The sequence below is a fragment of the Hemiscyllium ocellatum genome, chromosome 14 (assembly GCF_020745735.1).
Source record: "Hemiscyllium ocellatum isolate sHemOce1 chromosome 14, sHemOce1.pat.X.cur, whole genome shotgun sequence".
Classification (NCBI taxonomy): Eukaryota; Metazoa; Chordata; class Chondrichthyes; order Orectolobiformes; family Hemiscylliidae; genus Hemiscyllium; species Hemiscyllium ocellatum.
The window spans coordinates 16273641-16300651 of NC_083414.1; the positions used below are offsets into that span (position 1 = coordinate 16273641).

At 41.9% G+C, this 27011-nt stretch overlaps 1 protein-coding gene across 1 annotated transcript in view; it reads right to left on the reverse strand.

Annotated features, from left to right (window-relative positions):
* Positions 1–27011, reverse strand: part of LOC132822263 (guanine nucleotide-binding protein G(i) subunit alpha-2) — a 249390-nt gene that overhangs the window by 126469 nt on the left and 95910 nt on the right. The window contains exons 2-3 of the mRNA XM_060835406.1: positions 8058–8100; positions 6145–6286 (exon numbers count right to left, since the gene is read on the reverse strand). Coding sequence (XP_060691389.1) covers positions 6145–6286; positions 8058–8100 — 185 coding nt within the window. The remainder of the gene's footprint in view (positions 1–6144; positions 6287–8057; positions 8101–27011) is intronic.

Consider the following 27011-nt stretch of genomic DNA (forward strand, 5'->3'; position numbering starts at 1 on the left):
GATACAATAAGGGCATTTAAGCAACTTTCAGATAAGCACATGAATATATAAGGAATAGAGTGATATGGACCAAAGACAGATAGCAGCAATTGAATAAATTTTGGCACAACAGTGTGTCAAAGGCCCCCACCTCCTGTGCTGTACAGTGCAATGTTCTATGTTCCCCAAGCCTAAAAGGTATACTCTGTCTTGAAATGTGACAGAGCAACGTGAGATATTGGTTATAGCAGAGTTCTAAATTCCTCCTTCCCTCTCTATATTCTCCTGCAAGGAAAAAAACAAAATCAAAATATGATGGGATAGTTCGTACAGGAGGCCAAAAACATGGGGAACATCATATTAACATTGGTCGTCAAGGAATAATGATGGACAAATGGAGCTTGGTGCCAGACAGAACAGCAAACAGAGTTTTAGTCTAAGTGATGCTTCAGAAAGATGGAAGGCTTATAACAATAACACTGGAGACATTGAAGCCAGAAGTGACAAAAGCCTAGGTAAGCCTATCAGTGGCATAGAGATGAAGCCAAGAGAACAGGTTATTGTTGCATAGGTTGAAGAATCATCCTTTTACAGGTGGTGGTCATTTGGCCCATCAAATCAGTGCAGAATAGCAAGCATCTTGATTAGGATGTGGGACTTGCAACTCACATCTGGATTCAACAGAATGCCAAAGTTTAATGTGGACTAACAATGACTGAACAAATGAATGACAACACTTTAAATAGATTTTCTTTAGAAGAAAGTATGGTCATGCATTGGAAACACAAGGGAAGCAATTCTCTACAAACACAGTTAGCTAATGTTTGAAAAATGCGCTCATTTTTAAGCTGCTGGGGAGCCAAATCTCAGGGTCCAGGAAGCCATTCTCAGCTGTACTCCTTCATTAGGAAACATTCAGTCCTCTTATACCTACAATTTAAAATATATATAATCCAGCTGAATGTTTATTAGTATCTATAGTTAGGTTGCCAAACACAGGTACTTTATGTCTGGAAGGGAACAGTAAACCAGGGACCTGATAAATATTATCCTTCTGCAAAATCTAATGCAGTCTTATTCCAGTCCACAACAACAATGCATTGAACAGAATTCCTAGGTAACACTTCACTTTGAGCAAACGTAAAGGGAAATTCTCAGTAAACCACTGTTCATGGTCAGTGAATGATGTGTACAATTGGCACCAATAGGGAGATAGGTATAGGAAAGCAGACCATAAAGGCCAATCTGCAATATGATGATTGTCAACTTGTAGTTTGAATCTTTGGACACCACTACAACCTGGCATCAGGTGACTTGCGACTTTGTCCACCACATTCCAACACCGGCACATCATTGAATTTATGGAGTGCTATTTCAGTCATCCTTTCATGCTCTAATGTTACAGATAAATGATAGCTGAAGATTCATGAGCTTTCAGGTTCATGGGATTTTATTCAACTGGTTTATAGTTATATAAAATTTTTTTGCAAATCCAAGACACTGCTCAATCTTTCAAGCATTTGGGCTTGACTGCAGGTCCAAGATTTCAAAAGTAGATAGCTAAATAGTCAAAATAATTTGAAAGCTACAAAATCGCCATCAGAACTGTTAAAATATTCAGATCAATTACATAATCCTACAAAACCCTGTCCATTTAGGAGATTGTAATGATTAACTTGACAACATCGGTGAGTATTAAAAGTGGTCCATGCTTTAATTTAATCCAAGTATGTGCTCCACCCAGTCACACTGAGGCTAAAGTCTGGAGAATCAAATTCCCAGGGACCAGCTAATTTTGATAGATCACTGGCATGACAGACAAACTTTTCTCCTCTCAGGACTCTGCTTAGTAGACCGTGAAAGCATTGCTGAGATAGGGAGTTGAGGGGTGTTCTCACAGCCAAATTCACACACTTGAATACCTATGGAACCTGGTAAGTGCATTCCAGGTGTGACAGCTTCCAAGTGAGCCTGTGGACCCCAGGAAATCACCTAGCATCATGTCAAATGTGGGCAAGGAACTTTCCAGTTGATCACTCCCAGCACCTCACCTTGGCTGTTGAATCAATTCTCCTTCCCATTGAACATCAACTGCAAGTAGCATCAAGAATGGTAAAGGGCACAGAATGGGGAACTTCAATGTCCATCCCCAACAGTGGCTAAGTAGCATCACTAGCAACTGATCTGGTCAAGTCCAAAACAGCAAAGCTGCTAGACCAGGTTGGCATGTTCAGGGGCATGTGTCAGGGATAACCTGATCATTGATACTTGGTTTGTGTTCCACCAAGGCCACTCAACTTTTCACCTCATTTTGCCTTGGTCCAAATGTAGATGAAAGAGGTGAAGTGAAAGTTAATGCTGCCCCAATGTCAGGGGCATTTAGACAACGTGTGGCATTAAGGAGCTCGAGCAAATCTGCAGCCAGTGGGAACCAGACAGAAATTTCTCAGCAGTTGGAGTCATATCCAAGGAGGATAGTTATGGTTTTTGGAGGTTAATCATGTCAGCTCCAGGGCATCTCTGCAGGAACTTTTCAGGGCAAAGTCGTTGGCACAACCATCTTCAGTGGCTCTACCAATGGCCACTTCCTCATCCCAAGTCTGAAATGAGGATGCTTGCCAATGATTGCACAATGTTCAGCACCATTTGCCACCCCTCAGATTGTCAAGCAGTCCACATCCACCTACACCACAACCGAGATGAGATTCTGGCATTGGCTGATAGCTGTAAGTAATGTTTGCACCACACAAATTCCAGGCAATGACAAGCTCTTAAATAAAGAGAGACTCAAATTGATGTTCAATAGCATTACAATGGCTGAATCCCTCACTATCAACAACCTGGGGGTTAGCACAGACCAGAACTGAATGGGATGTTTGTATAAACACTGTGGCTACAAGAGTAGGTCAGAGATTAGAAATGCTGTTTAAAGTAACTCACCAGTAGAAGATGAAGGGTGTTGGTGAAAGGGTTGTTTTTCAGACTGGAGGTCTGTGGCCAGTGGAGTGTTACAAGGATCAGTGCTGGGTCCACTACTTTTCATCATTTATATAAATGATTTGGATATGAACGTAGGATGATATAGTTAGTAAGTTTGCAGATGACACCAAAATTGGAGGAGGTGTGGTGGACAGCAAAGAAGGTTACCTCAGGTTACAATGGATCTCGGTCAGATGGGCCAATGGGCTGAGATGTGGTAGATGGAGTTTAATTTAGATAAAAGCAAGGTGCTGCATTTTGGGAAAGCAAATCAGAGCTGGACTTATACACTTAATGGCAAGGTCCTAGAGAACAAAGAGACCTTGGAGTGCAGGTTCATAGCTCCTTGAAAGTAGAGCCACAAGTAAATAGGATAGTGAACGCGGTGTTTGATATGCTTTCCTTTATTGGTCAGAGCATTGAGTATAGAAGTTGGGAGGTAATGTTGCGACTTTAATGTTGCATACAATTCTGGTCTCCTTCCTATTGGAAAGATGTTGTGAAACTTGAAAGAGTTCAGAAAAAATTTACAAGGATGTTGCCAGGGTTGGAGGATTTAAGCAATAGGAGAGGCTGAACAGGCTGGGGCTGTTTTCCCTGGAGCATCAAAGACTGAGAGGTGCCCTCATAGGAGGTTTATAAAATTAAGCGGGGCACGGATAGGGTAAATAGACAAAATCTTTTCCCTGGGGTTGGGGAGTCCAGAACTAGAGGGCATAGGTTTAGGGTGAGAGGTGAAACATATAAGAGAGACCTAAGGGGCATCTTTTTCACGCAGAGGGTGGTACGGGTATGGAATGAGTTGCCAGAGGAAGTGGTGGGGGCTGGTACAATTGCAATATTTAAAAAACATCTGGATGGGGATATGAATAGGTAGAGTTTGGAGGAATATGGGCTAAGTGCTGGCAAATGGGACTAGATTAGGTTGGGATATCTGGTTGGCATGGATGAGTTGGACCGAAGGGTCAGTTTCCACGCTGTACATCTCTATGACCTCCTAATTCCACAAAGCCTGTCCAGCACCTCCAAGTCAGGAGTGTGGTGGAATACTTCCCACTTTTTTGCCTGCATTGGTGCAGTTTCAACTACACAAAAAGCTTGATGGCTGTGTATGCCAACACAGAGAGCATGTGCACTATTCCCCATAAATATGGGAATGTGTAACAACTGCATTCAGGAGGAGTGAGGTGGGGTGGGGAAAATGGATAAAGATCAGGAGATAGAGAAGAAGAGAGAAAGATAGACGAAGTGATGACATGGCCCCTTTCCTGAACCTTTTACCTCACTTTTCTACATTCTCACTCTTCTTTTCGACCAACTCTCTGCTCCTGTTTGCATCCATAGTGCAACCTTTGTGAGAGGCATCATGGCTTTGCAATAGAGAGTTTGGAATTGAGCCCATACGCACAGTTTCCTGACACTGTCAACCTTGGCACCATCTGACACAATGCAAAAATTCCACAGGTATGTCCTGTCCACAAAAATAAAAGGACAAATCCAACCCAGCCAATTACTGCTCCAGTCTACTCTCAATCATCAGTAAATTGATGGAAGGTGTCATCAATGGTGCTTTCAAGCAGCACCTGCTCAGTGATGCCCAGTTTGGGTTCCACCAGGTCCACTCACCTCCTGACCTCATTATAGCTTTGGTTCACATGGACAGTAGAGCTGAATTCTAGAGCACAGGGGAGAGTGACAGCCCTTGACATAAAGACCAAGTGTGATATGAAAGAGCCGTGGCAAAACTAGTGTCAATGGGAATTGGGGGGAGAAAACTCTCGACTGGTTTTCGTCACACCTGGAACAAAGGAAGACACTTGCAGTTGTTAAAGTCAGTCATTTCCGCTCCAGGACATTTCCACACGAGTTTCTTAGATGCTTGATCAATGACCTTCACAACATCATACGGTCAGAAATGGGCAACATTTGTCAATTGATTGCACAATGTTCAGCATAATTTGAGACTGCTTCAGTATCTAAGGTGTCCATGTCCAAATGAAACAAGATCTGGACAATATCCAGACTTAGATTGAAAAGTGCTAAAAAATGTGTTGCTGGAAAAGCGCAGCAGGTCAGGCAGCAAAGGAACAGGAGAATCGACGTTTCGGCATAAGCCCTTCTTCAGGAATGAACATGGCTGAAGAGCTTCAGGGCAGAGATGACATGGGGGGGTGCAGAGAGAGACAGGGACTCACAGATCTTTGTAGAGGGAGGAGGAGAGCTTCTTCAAGGAAGGCATCCTTGCAAGAGAATTTGCAGTAGGTTAAAATCAACTAGGAGAAAGTGAGGACTGCAGATGCTGGAGATCAGAGCTTAAAAATGTGTTGCTGGAAAAGTGCAGCAGGTCAGGCAGCATCGACATTTCGGGCATAAGCCCTTCTTCAGGAATGATTGAAAAGTGACAAGTAATATTGCCTGGCATTTATGTGCTGTGAATGTCAAACTTCAATAAGTCACAGTCACTCTTACCATCACTGAATTCCCCACTCTCAATATCATGGTGGTTACCATTGACCAGCAACTGGACTGGACTTGCCTCATAAACCCAATGATGACGAGAGCAGGTCGGAGGCTGGGAATAATGCGGCGACTGGCTCACCACCTGACTCCAAGGCGTGTTCACCATCTATGAGGCAGGCCAGGACCCTCCCATTTGCCTGGATGGGTTCAGCTCCAAGAAGCTTGACAGCATCCACGACAAAGCAGCTGCTTGACTATTCGTGAACGTGGTGCTATTCAGGCCCATCACCACTGATGCTCAGTAGCAGCAGTGTGTAGCATCTATAAAACGCACTGTGGGAATTCACCAATGCTGCTTCAAAAGTACTTTCCAAACCCATCTAGAATTGAAAGTTTCCCTCCATTTGACAGAACAGCTGACTTGGAAATCACTCATCACCCCTTCACGACATCAAAACCCTAGAACATCTCCAGAACAGCGCTCTGGGCGTACTTACACAACATGGATTCCGACAGCTCAAGAAAGCTGCTCACCAACAAACGATGCATGTCAACCCACGAATGAAAAAAAATGATTGCTCCAATAACTCTCAGTAAATGAAACCCGCATAAAAAGCAGCAATGTTTATGTCTTCTTGTGTGTGTCATCATAACAGTACACTTTTATCAAACACATAGATCAGTTTACAAGAAATATCCACTAAATTGCCCGCAGAGTTGACTTACTGCTCTGCCAGACTCTCCAAAGTCTATTTTCAGGTTTCCCATAGCTTTGATGATGGCCATGATAGACTGGATGGTGTTGCTGTATACCACAGCTTTGTATTGTCTACATTCTTCTTCTGAGTATCCATCCTCGTGGATAATCCTATAAAATCCAAAGAAGAAATGTTTCAGTTCCACATAACTTTATTACACCACACAGCCTGACTGTAGCATCCATGGAACCTCTGGCCTTGCATTACCTTCTAACCGACTTCTAATATAATCAGTCAGTCTTTGACACAATTGCAACGGTCATCTATAACATGTGTTATCTTAAAGCTAATCATTTCAAACCAAACAGCATGGATAAAAAGCAACACAACTAGATCCATGATTCAAAATTGAGAAATTTTGTTTTAGGAGCGAGCACTGCAATGTAGCTCCACATCTAGATGGTTTTAAAGAGGTGTTTTAATTGACATCCTCTGAACATTCATTTAGAGAGTACACCTTGATCATGTAATTTAAGGAAAATGCTCCAATTTATCAAGTAAGAGCTGGCAATTCTATCAGTACCAGCCACCTCACTACATTCCCTCAGTAGGGCACAAAGCAAAACACACTGCATCTCCACTAAATCTTTAAAGTTTGAGAACAGTGGAGTATCAGTGAAATATGTCTGTGGTGAAACTGAGAAACACATAAAAGGACCAATCCAATCAACCACCAAGTTGATTTGCTTAAACAAAATCATACAAGTGTACTTTGAACTTTTGTATATAATCCATAAAACATGAGATTGTACTCTGGACTCCAACCATTAGCAATCTACTCGATAGAATGTCATATCTCTGTGCTCCACATCTATGGTGTATCAAAAGCATGAAAGTATAGGAATAGGGTATGTAGTTGGATGGCTTGAGTATGTGGAATACATTGAGCACCCTCCTAGTTAGCTCGTTTGGCTGGATGGCGAGTTTGCAATGCAGTGTGATGCCAACACCATGGGTTCAATTCCTGAACTGGCTAAGGTCACCACAAAAAGTCTCATTTTCTCAACCCTGTGCTCACCTGAGGCATTGGTGACATTCAGAGTTAAACTCATTACCAATCATTTCTCTCTGTAATGAAAGAGCAGCGCTTTGGACCTCTGGGATTATGGCAACTTTACACGTGACCATCATAAAATATGGAAAAAGATTTTGAGCACTTCATTACTAAGTTCAAAACATTGCAAAATGACAAAACTGGATTAGCTTAATGTTGCGATTTGCTTTAATGCCAAGACAGAAATTTTAGTCTCCCTTGTTGTACATCCCTGCATGTGGTTCTAATCCTTGGAAACCATTTTAGCTTTTTACACCTTCTGTATGCGTTTCTTCCACTCCAACTCCTCATGTTCACTGTGCGCGCTTGTTTAAAAGGATCCCTTAAAATAATTTATACCCCTGTATTTCCCTACTGTAAACGCACCTTAAGACCACCGAGAAATAACCTCCCACATTTGCAGCCCCAAATATATTCCCGTTACTCCGATCCAAGTGAAGGTTCTCAATATTTGAGATTAGATGGTTCTTCAACTATTGACATTCAATGTCAGTAACAAACAAACACAGTCTTAGATTGGACACAATGCATAATACAACACCAAGTTACCTCCAATCATCTAAAAATACGACATACATTGTTGATTTATCTCACCCCTATTTCATCAAGAACATACTTATTGGATCTGTGGATTACTCCCGCCTTTAACAATTCCTTGTTGCCTTGAAGTAACACCGAATGGCATGATGGGAGGTTCACAGGCAAACCCAACATGCAGGAGTGAGGTGCCCATAAAGACCATCAAAGTGGATGCGCTAGTGAGGGCATAACATACTGTTCATGGACAAATGGTTTATATTCTTCAAAACATCAAAAATAATACTCACTTCATTTGCTTTACAATTGTGCTTTTCCCAGATTCTCCAGCACCTGTCAAGATAAAATAATGTATATTGCTTTCAATAACTTGGATTTAATAATAAAACATTACAACAAAATCTCTCAAGCCTGTACACAGTCATTAACATTTTGTAGCAGGCTTGGTCTGTATTAATTGAAGCATACACTTACAAATGATGAATTGGACTGAGGTAATTTAACTGTCTCCCCATTTAGCTCACAAATGCTGAGGGAGAAGGGAAGGGAGGAGTGAGTTTCTCTGTTCACACACAGCATTTATTTCCTAAATTCATCTTTTATAAGTAGTAACCTTTAGTAATCAGGGAGTCTTGAAATAACTGCCCATCACATGTGTAAGGGAAGACGCTTTATTGAATTCCATCTTTGGACATCATTCTGCAAATGATTTTATATTTTTAAAAAATTCTTATTGGAATTCAATAAAAATGTAGCTACAGAAAAGTTGAATAATAAGATGTCTATGAAATGAAACTGTGCACAACGGATTAACATTCTTTCCCCACAAGTAAAGGAACTTTATAACAGACACTGAACAGTAATCACTCGGGATTAATTGCAATTCATTTTTAAAAGCGCACATAAAATGTTCATTATCCTCCAGTTAAATGGGTATCGATGTCATCAGATACATCATACGTTAAAGTGATTCATATACAACTCACTGAAAACTACCCTTCCCATCAGAAAGAAAATCAATGGTAATGTTTTCTTGAGGGACACGCTACTTAATGGAGTTGGAAAGCTAAATATCATTGAAATATAGTAAAACTGTTTCCTTTTAAGCCAGTTCAATTTGAGGAACACCTAATGCAACTAACATCACCTTCCCTTCCCTACAGGTGTTAGGATAGCAATCAAGATAGCTGTCTGGATTGACTTTTTTTAAAAACCTCTCATAGAGAAAGTTGGGGAGCATGGAGATGTATGAGATCAACAAGGAAGTTTTCAAGTGTGGGACGTGGAATGTGTCTGGAGAAACACTGCCAAATTATAGCATGCAAGCTAAAGGGTTATAACATAATTGGTACTCAAAACTGCTGACTAATTCATTGTGGCAAGACATCCAGAACAACAATGAATTCTCAAATATAAACTTCTGGATTTATTGAGTTGGCAATCCCTAAACTGAATTAAGCGGTCAAGTACAGAGATTGGAAATTCAAATCAACTCTAGAATTCAGTCTGATGGACCTTACATTCATTTTATGCTCAATTCTTTTATTCATTCTCCTCAATTTTTAAAAACAGTTTTGTTGCAAAAGTTTTATCTATAGCAATGGTCTCTAGTCCAAAACAACAACCATCACAACCCCAAAAAAAGGCACCAAACACAGTATCAAGACACATTATATAATAAAACAGAATGTATGTTGCAAATTGACATGTCGGTATTTAATATTTTTGTTTTCAACTTACATGACTCACCAGTTTTACTAAATCCTCACTGGCAACCTGCCCAACACTCTTAATAAGCCATGGATAACAATTTTACTTTTGCTATTAAGAGTCTACCTGATCTCTAAACTACCCCAAATCTGAAATTGTCTGTGATAAGAGTAGAAATAATCCTCAAAGTTATCAGATCTGCTGGAGGTTGACAAACGTGATGCCACTGTTTAAGAAGGGTAGTAAGGACAAGCCAGGGAACTATAGACCGGTGAGCCTGACATCGGTGGTGGTCAAGTTATTGGAGGGAATCCTGAGGGACAGGACGTACATGTATTTGGAAAGGCAAAGACTGACGAGGGATAATCAACATGGCTTTGTGCGTGGGAAATCATGTCTCACAAACTTGATTGAGTTTTTTGAGAAAGTGACAAAGAGGATTGATGAGGGCAAAGCAGAAGATGTGATCTATATGGACTTCAGTAAGGCGTTCGACAAGGTTCCCCATGGGAGACTTATTAGCAAGTTTAGATCTCATGGAATACAGGGAGAACTAGCCATTTGGATACAGAACTGGCTCAAAAAGTAGAAGACAGAGGGTGGTGGTGGAGGGTTGTTTTTCAGACTGGAGGCCTGTGACCAGTGGAGTGCCACAAGAATCAGTGCTGGGTCCTCTACTTTTGTCATTTACACAAATGATTTGGATGCGAGCATAAGAGGTACAGTTAGTAAGTTTGCAGACACCAAAATTGGAGGTATAGTGGACAGCGAAGAGGGTTACCTCAGATTACAACCGAATCTGGACCAGATGGACCAATGGGCTGAGTAGTAGTGGATGGAGTTTAATTTAGATAAATGCGAGGTGCTGCATTTTGGGAAAACAATTCTGAGCAGGACTTACAAACTTAATGGTAAGGTCCTAGGGAGTGTAGTTGAACAAAGAGACCGTGGAGTGCAGGTTCATAGCTCCTTGAAAGTGGAGTCACTGGTAGATAAGATAGTGAAGGTGGCGTTTAGTATGCTTTCCTTTATTGGTCAGAGTATTGATTTCAGGAGTTGGGAGGTCATGTTGCAGCTGTACAGGTCATTGGTTAAGCCACTGTTGGAATATTTTGTGCAATCCTGGTCTACTTCCTATTGGAAAGATGCTGTGAAACTTGAAAGGGTTCAGGAAAGATTTACAAGGATGTTGCCAGGGTGAGAGGATTTGTGCTATAGGGAGAGACTGAACAGGCTGGTGCTGTTTTCCCTGGAGCATTGGAGGCTGAGGGGTGACCTTATAGAGGTTCACAAAATTATGAGGGGCATGGATAGGATAAATAAGCAGTCTTTTCGCTGGGGTGGGGGAGTCCAGAACTAGAGTGCATTGGTTTAGGGTGAAAGGGGAAAGACATAAGAGAGACCTAAGGGGCAACTTTTTCACTCAGGGGGTGGTATGGGTATGGAATGAACTACCAGAGAAAGTGCTGGAGGCTGGTATAATTGCAACATTTAAGAGGCATTTGGATGGGTATATGAATAGGAAGGGTTTGGAGAAATATGGGCCGGGTGCTGGCCGGTGGGACTAGGTTGGGTTGGGAGAGCTGGTCGGCATGGACTGATTGGACCGAAGGGTCTGTATCCATGCTATACATCTCTATGACTCTATGGTGGTGGCCATAAATTGCATGTACAGCTCCTTCAGTCACTAACTGAGGATATCGCTATCTTTCTTGGGCTTGTATTTTATTGAAATTTTGTTATGTATAAATAAACAAATCTGATTGCAAGGTGAGCAGTATTTTGTCAAGTATTCATCAAACAGATTCAAACATAACATCTTCCCTGCTGTTATCCAATTTTTTAAACAGAATTGGAGAAAGTGAGGACTGCAGATGATGGAGGAGATCAGAGTTGGGAATGTGGCAATGGAAAAATACAGCAGGTCAGGCAGCATCCAAGGAGCAGGAGAATTGACGTTTTGGGCATAAGCCCTTCATTTCTGACGAAGGGCTTTTGCCTGAAACGTCAATTCTCCTGCTCCTCGGATGTTGCTTGATCTACTGTGCTTTCCCAGCACCACACTCTACTTTTGAATGGACTTCTCAAATATTAATTCGGACCTCTCACTGTACCTTCTCTGTGGCCGTAACACTGTATTCTGCACACACTTCTGCTGACTTGATGCACTTTGCATGGTACAATCTGCATGCAACAATAAATCAAACTCAAGCTCATTCTGATATAAACCTAACACTCTTTTTTAAAATCAAAATATAAAATCTCTTCTAAATATTGAATGAAAAGCAGAAAAGAAAATGTTGTGTATATAATTGAATTGAGGCAAGAATCTCCTTCACACCTTTACTAAGAACTTTCAAGATGTTCAACTCACAGAATTGCAATGAGCACACAGTGTCTCGTAAGTGAATCATGCTGATGCAAGTGAATTACCTCGAACGTGCTTTTTTCCCCTCGACCATACCTGTTAAGACCAGCATTTGTTTCTCATCCCCGATTACCCTTGAAATGAGCGGCTGGCTCAGCCATTGCAGAGGGCAGTTAATAGCAAAGCACATTGCTCAGTCTGGAGTAATATGTAGGCCAGACCAAGTCAGGGTGGCAGATTTCATTCGCTGTATAATCAGCGGAAAGATCCGGTACATCCGCCCACCCTGCACTACATATAATTATCTCATTTTCCTGTTGAGGTATTCCTGCAAATGACAGGTAAAATACACTGCCCAAAACATCAAAGTCTTCAGTTCTTTTATGAAACTTTTTCCCACTATTAAGTTCCTCTTTTCAGAGCAAGTTTTACATGATCTAACTTAAATTCTGAATTATTTTTGTTTCAAACTATACTTCTGACATTTTTCTCTCCCACCTTCAATCTGGAGGGTGAGTGATTACAACTTCTGCATCATTAATAGCTGGGTAAACATTAAGATAAACATAAAAATCATCAAATAATCTGCATCGTGCAGTGGGTGTTTATGTGCTACCAAAGTACACGGCCACCAAGCAGCGTCAAGTATAATGTCCTTTTTTTAAATTGAGAATCAACAATAAAACATGACACATTAGAGGATGTGCACAGAAGAAAGATGTGTGCACTTCAAGGGAGTAATAAAATCCTTCTTGGCTCTACAGATTAGTTTTTTTCAAAATGGAATGTTTATCAAACACTGACACAGTCAAAGCTCACATGGAGGTGTCATGTCAAATTTGTACCCATCTTCCCCTTCATGAATTCAAGAAACAGTGACCACCTACTACTGTCAAGTAGAGAATCTGTAGCATTCAGAATACTGTGATAAGGTAGAGAAAGGATTATGAATATTTTCTCTGATTGCAACATAGATCCCCACATTAATATTGGAGATGATTAAAGTCAGATCCCTAAATAATTTCAAACAAGCAGCTATTATGAAATCAAATCATTTCTGTGCATTTTGAGGGAACCCAGGCACGTCAGTAATTCACACTTGACTGGGAGCACTTCAGAGTTAGAATATGGTGCAAACTTCACTGGAACATGTGAAAGATCTGCATGGTTATCAGGTTCTTAAATTGACAGTGAGCAAGTCATTGAGCCAGTGAAATTGTCCTTGCTGTAGGGCAAGTGGAAACATTGTAGATGCCAGAAATCTGAAATAAATGTAGGGTCTCACTATAACAAATCTAACTAACCATGGGGTGGTGGCTAATGATTTGATGAAAATAAATGTGTAACAATCACAGCCAGGTGAATTGTGATACAAGGCATCGGTTACAAAGCAGCCTGTGTTCAGTATTTTAAATAACTGAAATTCAATTGCAAATCTAAATGGAAATGTACCTTCCTTTAAAAATGCATGCATCAATTGTAAATCTTACTTCCACGGTTAGGCACCATAATACGTCTAAATGCCAAACTGCAGTGGATCTGCTGGGTAATGGAAAACACTGGCTCCTCAGAAGTTCTGCTGAGGTTACTGACTTGTCTGTACAACAGCAGCTAGTTATGCATGTAAAGAAATGCATATTTCAATGTAGACTCTGCATTTCTAATAAGTCTGTTCTCTATATAGATGATGCCTGACCAAAGGAGTGTTTCCAGCATTTCCTGTTGCTCTTATTCTTGGAGAAAAAGAATTGGCACTACAAAATAGTCCAAAGTAAAAAAAAAATCTGTGTATCTAAAAATCTACCTTTGTTGGTGCTCCAGAACCCAAACACCATGTTTAAATTGTTTGCCCGCCAAAACGTAAACTAGAATAATCCAGAACCAAGCACTTCATACTCTCAATATTTACATTACAAAAAAAATCCTTTTAACTGGACTATGGAACATATAATGCAAAACACCAGAAAACTCATTCTTTTCCAGAATTAGACATTACAACGCAAAACACCCAGAAATTAAATAAATTACTTGACCTAATTCTTCCCTCCTGACTATTTCAAACAATTTGATTTTCCTGAAGCCATAATGTTTTTCTCTCTGCTGATGCCGCAAGACCTGCAGAGTCTCCAGCATTTTCTCTTTTTATTCATGTTGTCTTCATCCACTTGGATTTCCTACTAAGAAGCCAGAGTTTCCAGCTTCTCCAACTCCACTCCAAGTACGACCAAGTAGCAAGTAACTTCCTATTGATAATTTAGATTTTTACAAAAAAAACAATTTGAATGAATTGTAAATCTCTGGTGCTCACAGGTTTGTTGGAATTGGGATTCAGCTGCATTTGTGTGGCCAACTGGAGGCTCGACAATTTAGGGTAACAGATACTAAAGTCCTGACAGAACATCCTGGAGATTTACTAGAATGACATGAGATGAGACTTCAGTGACACAGAAGTGATAATTGGTTCACCTTGGAGCAGAGGTGTATTCCATGTAGATTTAAGTTATGCATTCAAATTGAAGCTGAGAAATAAGGAGAAACAGTTCCCAGTGACTGAAGAGTCGATAAATAGAAAATACGGACTTTTGATGTTTTTCAAAATAACTAGCGATGAGATAAGAATTTTAAAAAAAAACTTTATCTGGAATGCACTGCAGAAAATTTAATGGAAGCGATAAAACCATAACCTTCAAAAGACAGGAATCAGTAACTAACTGACCAGGAAAACATGGAGGAGTTATGGAAAAATGCATCTGGATGGGTATATGAATAGAAGGGTTGAGAGCGATATGGGTCAAATGCTGGCAAATGGAACTAGATTAGGTTAGGATATCTGGTCAGTATGGACAAGTTGGACCGAATGGTCTGTTTCCATGCTGTACATCTTTATGACTTTGACTCTAAAAGGCAGGACAGCAGTAATTCGATCACTTTTAAAAATCTGGCACAGACATGATAAACCAAATGGTCTCCTTGCGCGCTCCATCATTCCGCGATTTTACTTTGCTAAGATGGATAGAGAATCTCAAGATCCCCAGTGAAGTGAATCCTGACAAGACACAGGCTAATGTTGTGATAATACTGAACACAGGCAGTCAACTCAACATGGCCAGTGTTAAACGAGCTGGCCAGATCTCTGAGCTAACAATAGGTGCGTAGGCATCAAGCACTGAACAGTGCAATTAGCAATTTATGAAACTGTCAAGATTCAATCAATAAATGTAACTGCAAGATGGTGAAAAATCCCAGAGGATCAAAACATTCCGTGAATGTTCCCATCTCATAAAATATAAACATTTATGGATCAGCAAATGGTGAAGGGTCACAACCACATGTGCTGGCAATGCAAAGTAAAAGCACATAACCTCCCCTCAATGAAGAGACAAATTGTGGACATTGTACCAAGCCTGCGTACAAAGTGATTTTCTGTTCTAACTCAAAAGTTAGCAGAGTGGTTAATTTAGTTCTGGATAAAACATTATTTAGTCGCCAGAAGCGATGACTGGCAACATGTTCATGGGATCTAAACGAATGAAAAGGTTTTGTGGAATGTCACATGACCCCAAGCAATTTGTATTTGTAAGCTTTGCCATTAAACAGACATGTTGCATCTGTTTCTTCCTCCCATAATCCTCTCTGCCCCACAAAATCTATCACACCATATCAAACATAATTTCCATTTACAGTGAAGTCCAAAACCCTCAGTCATAAATACAAGATAATTACTAATAAGGAATTTGGAAGAAACTTCATTAATCAGCGTGTGAATGTTGAATAGATCACCAGAAGGAAGTGATTAATAGATCAGGTGTGTTTAAAGGGGAAGTGAGATTTGCAAGATGGAAAAAGGAATAGATTTATTTGCTATTCAGGTCAGATAAAGATTGATGTGGAGGTGCTCGTGTTGGACTGGGGTGGACAAAGTTAAAAATCTCACAACAGCAGGTTATAGTCCAAAAGGTTTATCTGGAAACACTAGCTTTTGGAGCGCTGCTTCTTCATCAGGTAGTTGTGGAGCAGAATCGTAAGACACAGAATTATCGCATCAGAATTGCAATGTCATGGAATGTAATGTTAAACAAATTTAGCTTAATCCTTTCAGCTTTTAGAATTACCATTTTAGTTTCGGTTCCCTCACACGTGAATCCCAGAACTTTTTTAAAGTTACGTTCTCAAGATAATTTTAACAATAGATGCCATTGCAGCGCAGATAATGCATTGAAGGTGTGAGGTTAAAATCTGTGTCCCAATGTTAGATCAGACAGATTCTATTTCTAAAGTTGGATTTATAGAATCTTACATGGATTTACGCAGTTTTGAGCAAAATAAAGTTCTGGAAGTACAAATTCACCCCACAAACTTGTGCGCGCACATGCAGAGGTGACTGAGTGAGTGCATGCATGGGGTGTGAGTGTCTGAGAGAGATACGTATGGTTTATGTGTGAGTGTGTAATGGAATACAAGTCTGTGAGAGGGTGCTTGCATGGCAGAGTGTGTGGGGGGCGGCAGGGGGTGTATGTGTGAGCTTGTGCATGAGAAAGGGTCTGAGTGTGGGGGTCTGTGGAAGTGTGCGCATGTGAGAGAGAGTGTATAGTGCAAAGGGGTACCTGTAGTATGGCATGTACCCAAGATCTCAGTTGAGACCATCCTAATGGGTACCGAACTTGGCTATAAGCCTCTGCTCGACCAGTTTGCATTGTTGCCTGTCCTGAAGCCCACCTTGGAGGATGGTCACCTAAGGTCTGATGTCGAATGCCCAGGACCGCTGAAGTGTTCTCTAACTGGGAGGGAACACTTCTGGCTGGTGATTATTGTGCGGTGTCCATTCATCCGTTGTTGTAGCCTCTGCTTAGTCTCACCAATGTACCATGCCTCAGGACATCCTTGCCTGCAACATTGGCTGAGTCACATGAGTACCTGCTGTGTACATGGTGAAGATTGGTGTGGACAGGAGCAGCTCCTGTGGAGAGTGATAGTAGATAATACCAGCTGGGTTAAGTAATGCAGAGTAACAGCACAGAGTGAAGGCTCCTGCTCGCAAGTCATCTGGGTCCATTCGCTTTTACATTTTTTTGTACTTTCACTGCTTTTTCTTCCTACTTTAAATGTACTTACCTTCCATGGAGAATGAATTTTTGCAGCACAGACAAGCCCAGTGCGTGGGAAAGCAAGCCAAGTGCATGGCAGTGAAAGAGGGTCCCCAGCATTTACAGCAGCATTGATAGAAGGCTGCCCCAGGTATCAGAGTATCTGCAGTGGCAATAGGCACAGGGGAGATCGAACTTACCATTGGAGTGAGCTCGATGGAGGCAGGGAAAGCGACAGGATCATGGCTTCATTGGGTCTGGAGCGTGGCAGCAGCTGGAGGCCTGGATCAGGACAATGACAGTCGGAGATTGAACTCAATACGGGAAAAGCAAATCCCATGTGGCAATGAGGGAGACTCCCTGGCATCTGTGGCTGCAGAGAGAGCAGACAGCCCAAGGAATGGAAGCCCAGCATGGCGAAGCATGACAGACAGACCGCTGAACTTTAATTTTAATTTTCTACTTAGTACCAAGAAAGACAGAGATTTTTAACTTTTAACTTGTTTCTTTATTTTCTACTTTATACCGAAGTACCTCTGGACATTTTTTGCTGTACTCATACTTCTGTACTCGTGACAATAAAATCTGATTCTAAGCTATTTGCCAGCCTTATAGAGGTTCACAAAATTATGAGGGACATGGATAGGGTAAATAGGCATAGTCTCTTCCCTGGTGTCGGGGAGTCCAGAATTAAAGGCCATAGGTTTAGTGTGAGAGGGGAAAGATATAAAGGAGACCTATGGGGCTTCTTTTCCACACATAGGGTGGTACGGGTATGGAATGAGCTACCAGAGGAAGTGGTGGAGGCTGGTACAATTGCAACATTTAAGAGGCATTTGGATGGGTATATGAATAGAAACGGTTTGGAGGGATATGGGCCGGGTGCTGGCAGGTGGGACTAGATTGGGTTGGGATATCTGGTTGGCATGGACGGGTTGGACCGAAGGGTCTGTTTCCATGCTGTACATCTCTGACTCTACAGTCAAAGTAATTTTACAAATATGGTTCTAACAGCCAGTAACTGATGTTAACACAAGTCAGATCCCCCGGAGTCCTGAAATTCAACAGCCACAGACATGGCAACATTTCTCCTCCGGGAGGTCATGTTGCGGGGGCTGCACAGGAAATTGGTTAGGCCACTTTTGGAATCCTGTGTGCAATTCTGGTCTCCTTCCTATACGAAGGATGTTGTGAAACTTGAAAAGTTTCAGAAAAGATTTACAAAGGACATTGCTGGAGTTGGAGGGTTTCAGCTATAAAGAGAGGCTGAACAGACTGGGGCTGTTTTCCCTGGACCACTGGAGGATGAAGGGTGACCTAATAGAGGTTTATAAGGTCATAAGGGGCATGGATAGGATAAATACACAAGGTATTTTCCTCAGGTTGAGAGTATCCAGAACTAGAGGGCACAGATTTAAGGTGAGAGGGGAGAGATTTAAAAATGTACCTAAGGGACATTTTCACACAGAGGGTGGTGTTTGTATGGAATGAGCTGCCAGAAGTGGAGGAGGCTGGTACAATTACAGCATTCAAAAAGGCATCTGGATGGGATCTGAAAAGGAAAGGTTTAGAAGGATATGGGCCAAGTGCTGGCAAATGGGACTAGATTAATTTAGGATATCTGGTCAGCATGGACAAGTCTGTTGCTGTGCTGTCCATCTCTATGACTCCACGTTTCACCGTCTTTCCCCATTGCTCAATCCCATTTGTTTTTGCTCCATAACTGACTCCATTGTAAATGAACTGAAACCAATTCCTGGTGTTCCAAACCTATTGTGACAACCGACACCAATTTTGTCATCCGCGCTGATTTGTAGTTTTAATACCCAGAGATTTCGTAGTTTTCCCAACATCCCCAGGTACTAACTGGAAAAAGTGCACAGCACTGGGATTACTTTACCAAATAATTGCCAATAACCATCAGATGTCAGTATGGAAACTCCATTCAGAAAATTAAATACATATTTTCAAAACTGCAAACCTATGGAATTAAAGATTACTTTGAGGCACATTTTTCTGGCCACCAGGTAGGATAAACTATCAGCTAAACATCAGGTGAAATTCATGAATCAATCAACAGCAAAGCATGGCCAATTGTTGGAGTTAAAATTTTTATCTTTTAAAACCAAAGAACAGGTGTTACTTCAACATTTAAAAATGTTTATACGGAGTTTCAGGAGGCCCAAAGTTCTGAGTAGATCTGCTGCCACCCAGTAGAATTTAATCATGCCTGTCACAAATATTCGAGGTGCCACAGCATATTGGGACAGGTGGCCTGTGGTGGGAGAAATATTCCTTTTAAATTAAAAGAAATCACAAACACAAGCCTAAAATCCAGAAAGACCACTCCCTCCACGACTCCCTAGTCAGATCCACACCCCCCACCAACCCAACCTCCACTCCCGGCACCTTCCCTTGCAACCGCAAGAAATGCAAAACTTGCGCCCACACCTCCCCCCTTCACTTCCCTCCAAGGCCCTAAGGGATCCTTTCATATCCATCAGAAGTTCACCTGCACCTCCACACATAATTTACTGCATCCGCTGCACCCGTTGTGGCCTCCTATACATTGGGGAGACAGGCCGCCTACTTGTGGAACCTTTCAGAGAACACTTCTGGGATACCCGCACCAACCAACCCAACCATCCCATGGCTGAACACTAACTCCCCCTCCCACTCCGCCAAGGCCATGCAGGTCCTTGGCTGCCTCCATCGCCAGACCATGGCGACACGACGCCTGGAGGAAGAGCACCTTATCTTCCACTCAGGAACCCTCCAACCACAAGGGTTGAATGCAGATTTCTCCAGCTTTCTCATTTTCCCTCCCCCCACCTTTTCTCAGTCCCAACCCTCTGACTCCGCACTGCCTTCTTGACCTGTAATCTTCTTCCAGACCTCTCCCCCGCCCCATCCCTTCTCCGGCCTATCACCCTCACCTTAACCTCCTTCCACCTTCCGTATTCCCACGCCCCTCCCCCAAGTCCCTCCTCCCTACCTTTTATCTTAGCCTGCTTGGCACACTTTCCTCATTCCTGAAGAAGGGCTTATGCCAGAAACGTCGATTCTCCTGTTCCTTTGATGCTGCCTGACCTGCTGCACTTTTCAAGCAATACATTCTAAAGCCCTAAAATAATAGCAAACAAGTTTAAACCCACCATTTCATTATCTGGATTTCAGCAATGTGTGAGGAAATCTGAAAGGGTCATTCATCTCTCTAAATTCAAAGTTGTGTCAAAGTTCACTTTTCAGCCCCAGAGCTTTGCAAGTTTGTTAATGCCCACTTTGTCCAAAGTGAGTTCCCACAATGGCCGTTGATAGAGATTCTTTTAGAAGTGTTCTCGGAAGTGGTGGTGTAGAGGTAATATCACTGACCTGGTAGTGCTGAATCCCAGGCTAATGTGCTGAGGACTGGAGTTCAAACCCCACCACAGCAAATAGTGATATCTGGAGCTAAATGTTAGCCACTACGTAACCACTGTCGGACATTGTATAAACACATTTTGTTCAGTAGTGCCCTAACTCTGGACCAGATGGTCGAAGTTTAAGTCCTGCTTCGGAGGATCATCAAAAATATTTGAACAGGATGATATTTTATATGGATCAACTGACCAGAAATATCACTTTTTAAAAAAAAAATTAAGAGCATTATAAAGATATTTTCATTGGCAGAGCAGGTTAAGCAGTTTAGCTGAGCATCACATCATAAACCATGCCTAACATTAAATAAATGAGCCTTTTTGATGTTACTACATTTTTTCCTTGGGAAATTTGACTATTATACGTGCTACATCAAAACAAACACACAAGAAACTGAAGTAGGCCACTCTGACCTTCAAACCTGTTCTGTCATTCAACAAGATCACGCTGCTCTGATTTTAACCTTAACTCTATATTCCTATAAATTCCCTTGGTAAGCAAGAATCTACCTACCTCTGTCTTGGATATTTTTTAAGGACAACTGGCCTTAACACAATTTTTTCATTCATACAGAAATAAGAATTTACAACAAAAACAGGATGGCATCATCCCAACCAAAGGTCTGGATTTATTTCAATCTCTTCACATGACCCCCATTCCCTCCAATTCTCTCCACTATTCCCTAATTGCAACCATCACCCCTTTCCAGCTTTCCTCTTTTCCAGCTTCCTTCACTTTGACCAATTATTTCACCAGACCTCTAACCTGAAGACAATGCTTAAGTCGCTCGCAAAGAAATAAATGTATTACTATCCATATATTGATACAAGACATGACGGTTTGCACAAAATAAGCATGCAATCTGTGATCTTCCTGTAACACGTTTCTTGAAATCAGAAACTTTACCATTAATTAGGGAACAGAAAATACTGGAAATCGGGCAATATCTGAAGAGAGCAATGGTTTTAACATTCAGTTATAATGTTGGTGAATTGATTCCTCCTGAAAGGATCTGTTTCAGTTCAGTGACCTCTCTTATTAAATTATGCAGCTATGAAGTATCGAACAAATGAGACAAAATATTGATACTCTTAAAATTTTCATTTTCTTCATTCTCGAAATTCCTGAAATAGGAAACTGAAACAAAGGTGATAGACACACAGACACACCATTCTTCATCCATCCTCTACAGGCTTTTGCATGTAAAATGGCATCTACCTTTACTTACAAAACAACTAGGCCACTTCACAGAAACTGCGGAAAGACCACATTCCAACTGAAGATCAGCTGAGCAGAACTCCTTCAACTGAACTTCCAGGCATTCGGAATCGTCAGCCAGTGAAACAACTTCAATTAATTGGTTAGGGTCACAACTTCCATTAGTGGATAGAATGTGGAGCTGGAAGTGGCACAACAGGTCAACCGGGGGTAGGGGTGGGGGGGTCTGACATTTCAGGTCAGAAGCTTTCATCATCCCCTCCTCCTCTGTTACTGCTCTATCAGCTGTGTTTTCTCCAGCTCCATTCTCCAGCATCTGCAACTTACATTAAGAATGCTTTGGCACAAATCACACTTGGTGTTAGATACTGTGTAGAATCACAACACACCGAAGGACAATTTCGAGCATTTGCAAAACATAGGCATACTAAATGACAGGTCCACCAGACATGCCAAATGCTATTAACTATAATGTGCACGGATTGATGACTGAACTCAGTAGCAATAGTATCACCACTGCTCTAGGACACACTAATCTGATAACTCAAGCTCAGCTACTAATCCAAGAGGATAAGTGGCTCAACGTATTCATCATACAGGGTGCGTGACAGAGTCAAGTGCACTGGATAAAGCAAATGCCAATATTACATTAATTGCAATAGCGGGGCCAGTGCTCTTAACTAGGTTTTTCCAGTACATTTATAACATTGGCCCAGGTGTATCCAATTGATGAAGTGTGCAACAAATCCAGTCCCTACTCCTCGTCAGTCCATTGCCAATCAAAATAACAGGAGGCATCAGCACTACTGAGCGAAAGCTACCAATTCTCTTCTCATTGTGAACTGAGCATCATTTTGTTCAGATTATTCATTTCCGGACTTCATTTTCATATTTTTCTGATCAATCTGTTCAAAGATGTTATTACACATCTCTGGAACAGATGGGCTTTGAACTCAGGCCTCCTGGTCCAGAGCTAGGGACATTATCACTGTACCGTAAGGCCCCTTCAGATGTTGTTCTAGATATTTTATCAACTAGTTCAGGAACATTATTACAAAGCTCTAGAGCGGACGGGATTTGAACCCGAACGTCTTAGGCCAGAGTGAGGGACACTACCACTGCAAAAGACCCTTCCAGAAGTTATTCTAATTGGTCACAGTGGATATGTGATATGTAAGCTCCTGCCCTTATCACAGTAACATTTAACCAGGATCTTTCCTGGTTCTTTTAAAGAGCACTTGTGCTTAGCACCAGATCCTCATTTATTGTTTGTAACCAAACTCTATTCCTGCCTGAACCCAACTGCTGTTGAAACCCTTAAACACATTATTACTTCTAAGCTTGACTAGTCCAATGCACTCCTGGCCAACCTCCCATCTTCAACATTCCAATCAGCTTAAAGTCTTTGAAACTTCTGTGTCCATATGCCAAATTTCACCAATCCTTGTCCATCTTTCATTTGCATACACTAACTCAATGACTCTTAGTTGAGTAAGAGCTCAATCTAAATATTTCAATCCGTGTTTCCAATTCTTTTCCTGGCCCTGACCTCCTGCAACCCTCAATCCTCCAACTCTAACGTCTAAAGCATCCCTCAGTTTCATCACCTCAACTAGCTCGAAGCTCCAGAACTTTCCCCCAACACCTTTCCACCTTCCTACTGATTTGAGCAAACCTGTTTTCATGTCATCTTTCGATGCTCAGTGCAAATTTTGCTGGATGGCATACCCGAAATGTGCAGGGAGCATTTTGCTCAGTAAAAGAAAGGTGCTATATAAATGCAAGCCAGAATTGCTATTCATTTAATTGAAGGTGCTTCCAGTTTCTTGCCAGGGGATTAGCAATGGAAACCATGCACAGGCAATCTCAACATACTTGCCAAAAAAAATCAATTTTAGTTACATAACCGATCGAGCACGAATTGATAGACTCATCCATTTTGATACATTATTAAAAATAATAGCAAGTTATACATTTGGATCAATAGAAAGAGTTTCATTCTCTAAAAAATACTCTAATCAATGGCAACACTGGTAGAGATGGACGAGAAATGTTACAAATGTTACTCACAGCTGCTTAAACATATACACTTTTGTCAAGTCATAGATGTGTTAAAAAGCAAATGTGCTGACATTTGGACCTTGCAGCACTTTCTGCTGGCTTATAGTTCATTTTTCAGAATTACAACACCAATACGTGCCAAATCCCTAGTGTGCTGACCAAGTATGAAGAAAGGAAATGATCTCCCCACATTATCTCTGCCAAGACAGCACACACTGTGGCTGGCTGGTTGATAATTGTTCCTCTTATTCCTGATGAAGGGCTTATGCTCGAAACGTCGAATTCTCTATTCCTGAGATGCTGCCTAACCTGCTGTGCTTTGACCAGCAACACATTTGCAGCTGTGATCTCCAGCATCTGCAGACCTCATTTTTTACTCCTCTCTCAGAATGCCATGACCAAGAGGAGCCTTTACATTAGCCAGGTTTTTGCTCTTAGCTTTTAGGAGATAATAAACCTTTGTATGTTTTCATTTGGAAAAATTCCAACTATTCTGATCTGGAAGCCAGCCCAGAATAAAAAGACCTGGTCACCTGCCTTCTTGGCTCTTCAGTTTCTGAACACCAAAGTGAGCCAATCCAGTAAGCCATGTCTGCTCAACATCATGTGTTACAACCAGTCCACAAACAAGGTTCCCCCAATTTGTTGTAGCTCTAACTGCACTTAAAAACCTCGATATAATTCAGGGCAAAGCAGCCTGCTTGACTGGCACCACATCCACAAGCATCAACCTCCACCACCAATGCTCAGTAGCTGCAGTATATACAAATGTATGAGGTGCACTGCAGAAATTCACCAAAATCCTTTGCATACTCTAAACCCACAATCAATCCCATTGGAAGGACCAAGACAGCAGATACAAGAGAACAACCACCCACTTAACGTTCCCCTCCAGGCTTCCACTTCGGAAATATATCACTGTTCCTTCAGCATCACTGTAATAAAATCCTAGAATTCCCTGCCTAGCTGCATTGTAGGTCTACAGGTGGACTGCAGCGGTTCATGAAGGCAGCCCACCATCACTGACAACTAGGATGGGCAATAAATGCTGGCCCAACCAGTGCCAAGTATAAGTGAATTAAAAACAATACAGATGCACACAGATTGGAAATAAGAGGAGAGTCGCAAAAGCTACATTCCCCACATCATTTTAGTGCTGGGCAGTCATCCTAGATCTGTACATAGCAACGACGTCAGAAACAGGAAGTCAATGCATTAGCTCTTGTTTGGCACGCATGCAACCTCCCAGTAACTATGCAGCATGCAGCTTAGAGGGAACACTACCAAAAGATATATTCATCAATCTCTGAACTGCTCACGAAGAGCAGACAGGGAACATTGTACCCTTTGCAGTGGATTTTACTAGCAGTGTGCCGTTGATAGTTGAACAGTTGATTTCATAGCTTTGTAAGTTGTTTGAAACACTTTATCCTGGTTCTTTTTGGCAACAACTGACAAAGCACTCAGTGACAGAAACTCTTTCTTCTTCAACTTTACCTGCAGCGCAGGGGTGTTTTAAATGGCTGTTTTCAGAGCTATGATTATCACAGTACACTAATCCATTAAGCTAATGACACAACTTAACGTTGCAGTTGGTTTTTATATTTTTTTTGTTATATATTCCTACAAAGCTAAAACACAAAAATTCTGCAAGAGGGGCCTAAGAGAGGGGAGTTGGTCAGTCCCCTCAGTATCTCTTATTTTGTCCATTGAAGCCCCTTTGAGATTATACCAGTATAACATTTTGGCAGATCACACTAAAGACTTTTCCACTCTACAGATATAACTTTAATTACTGTCAGTTTTTAAACTGAATTCTTTGGAAAAAAATTGGAGTTAGGAACTACTAATTCCACCGTACTTTGCCATTCTAATCTGCCACGATCCACAACATAAGGACACTGAGCAATCAATAGATCAATAAGAAAAGTCCCAACGTCCAACAAATGGATGCACACAGAAATACGTTCAGCACCGCCAGTCAGCTTAACAGAGGCAATCAGTTATAGCACACATCCTCAAACAGTGAAGGATTGCAATACAGTCATATGAAACACTAAGGAGCAACACCATCTCATTAGAGGTTGTCCAAACAGAAAGCCGGTGGCCTGAAATATAAACATTTCACAACAACCACCCAAACTTTTAAGGTAGCATCATGATGAGAAAGGTCAGATTTCAAAAATGCAGAGTAACTGGATAAATATTTGCATCCATTTCTGCAAACAGCAATTTGCCCTTCTTAAGTAATGTGACCACAGAAATACCAAGTGGAGGTCAGGTGCTAACCTCCAAAAACTAAAGATGAATTACCACAGACCACTAGTGGCAACAAACAACTGCGACCAGGTCAGAATCTCCCTGGTCTTCACCTTCCACCCCACCAACTTCTGCATGTGTCACATCATCCTCCGCCATTTCCACCACTGACAAACAGACCCCACCATCAGAGATATATTTCCCTCCCCATCCGTGTGCCGGAGAGAACATTCCCTCAGCGACTCCCTTCTTAGGTCCACCCCCCCCGCCCCCCTGCCACCACAAGACGTGCAAAACCTAAGCCCACACCTTCATCTAAGGCCCCAATGGATCCTTCCACATCTGACAGAGATTTACCTGTACTTCCACACACGTCATCTACTGCGTTCATTGCTCGATGAAGTCTCCTCTACACTGGGGAGACAGGATGCCAACTTGCCGAACATTTTAGAGAACATCTCTAGGACACATGCACCAAACAATCCAACTGCCCTGTGTGGCCGAACACTTCAACTGCCCTCCCACTCCACTGAGGACATGCAAGTCCTGAGCTTCCTCCACTGCCAAACTCTAACCATCCGACATCTGGAGGAAGAACGCCTCATCTCCCACCTTGGGACCCTCCAACCCATGAATGTGGATTTCACCAGTTCCTGATTTCCTCTCTCTCCACCTTATCCCAGATCCAACCTTCCAACTCAGCATCACCCTCTTGAATGGCCCTACCAGTCCATCTTCCTCCCCACCTATCTGCTCCACTCTCCTGTCTGACCTATCACCTTCATCCCTAATTTCGTCTACCAATCGCATTCCCAGCTGCCTTCCCCGCAAGTCCCACCCCCCCACTTTCTCTCTCAACTCCCTTGGACCACCCCCTCAATTCTGACGAAAGGCATATGCTCAAAACGTTGACACTCCTGCTACTCGGATGCTGCCTGATTGGCTGTGCTTTGATAGCACCATATTCTTCAGATGGGACCCCCAGCATCTGCAGCCCCCACTTTCTCCTTGCTGATTAATTGAGGGTAGTCATGTACAGTTTGCTGTGCTCACTAAATGGTGAGACATCCTGGAGAGGCTATAAACCACCTCCTGTTCTCGTATTCCTGCATTGCATATCAGTCAGC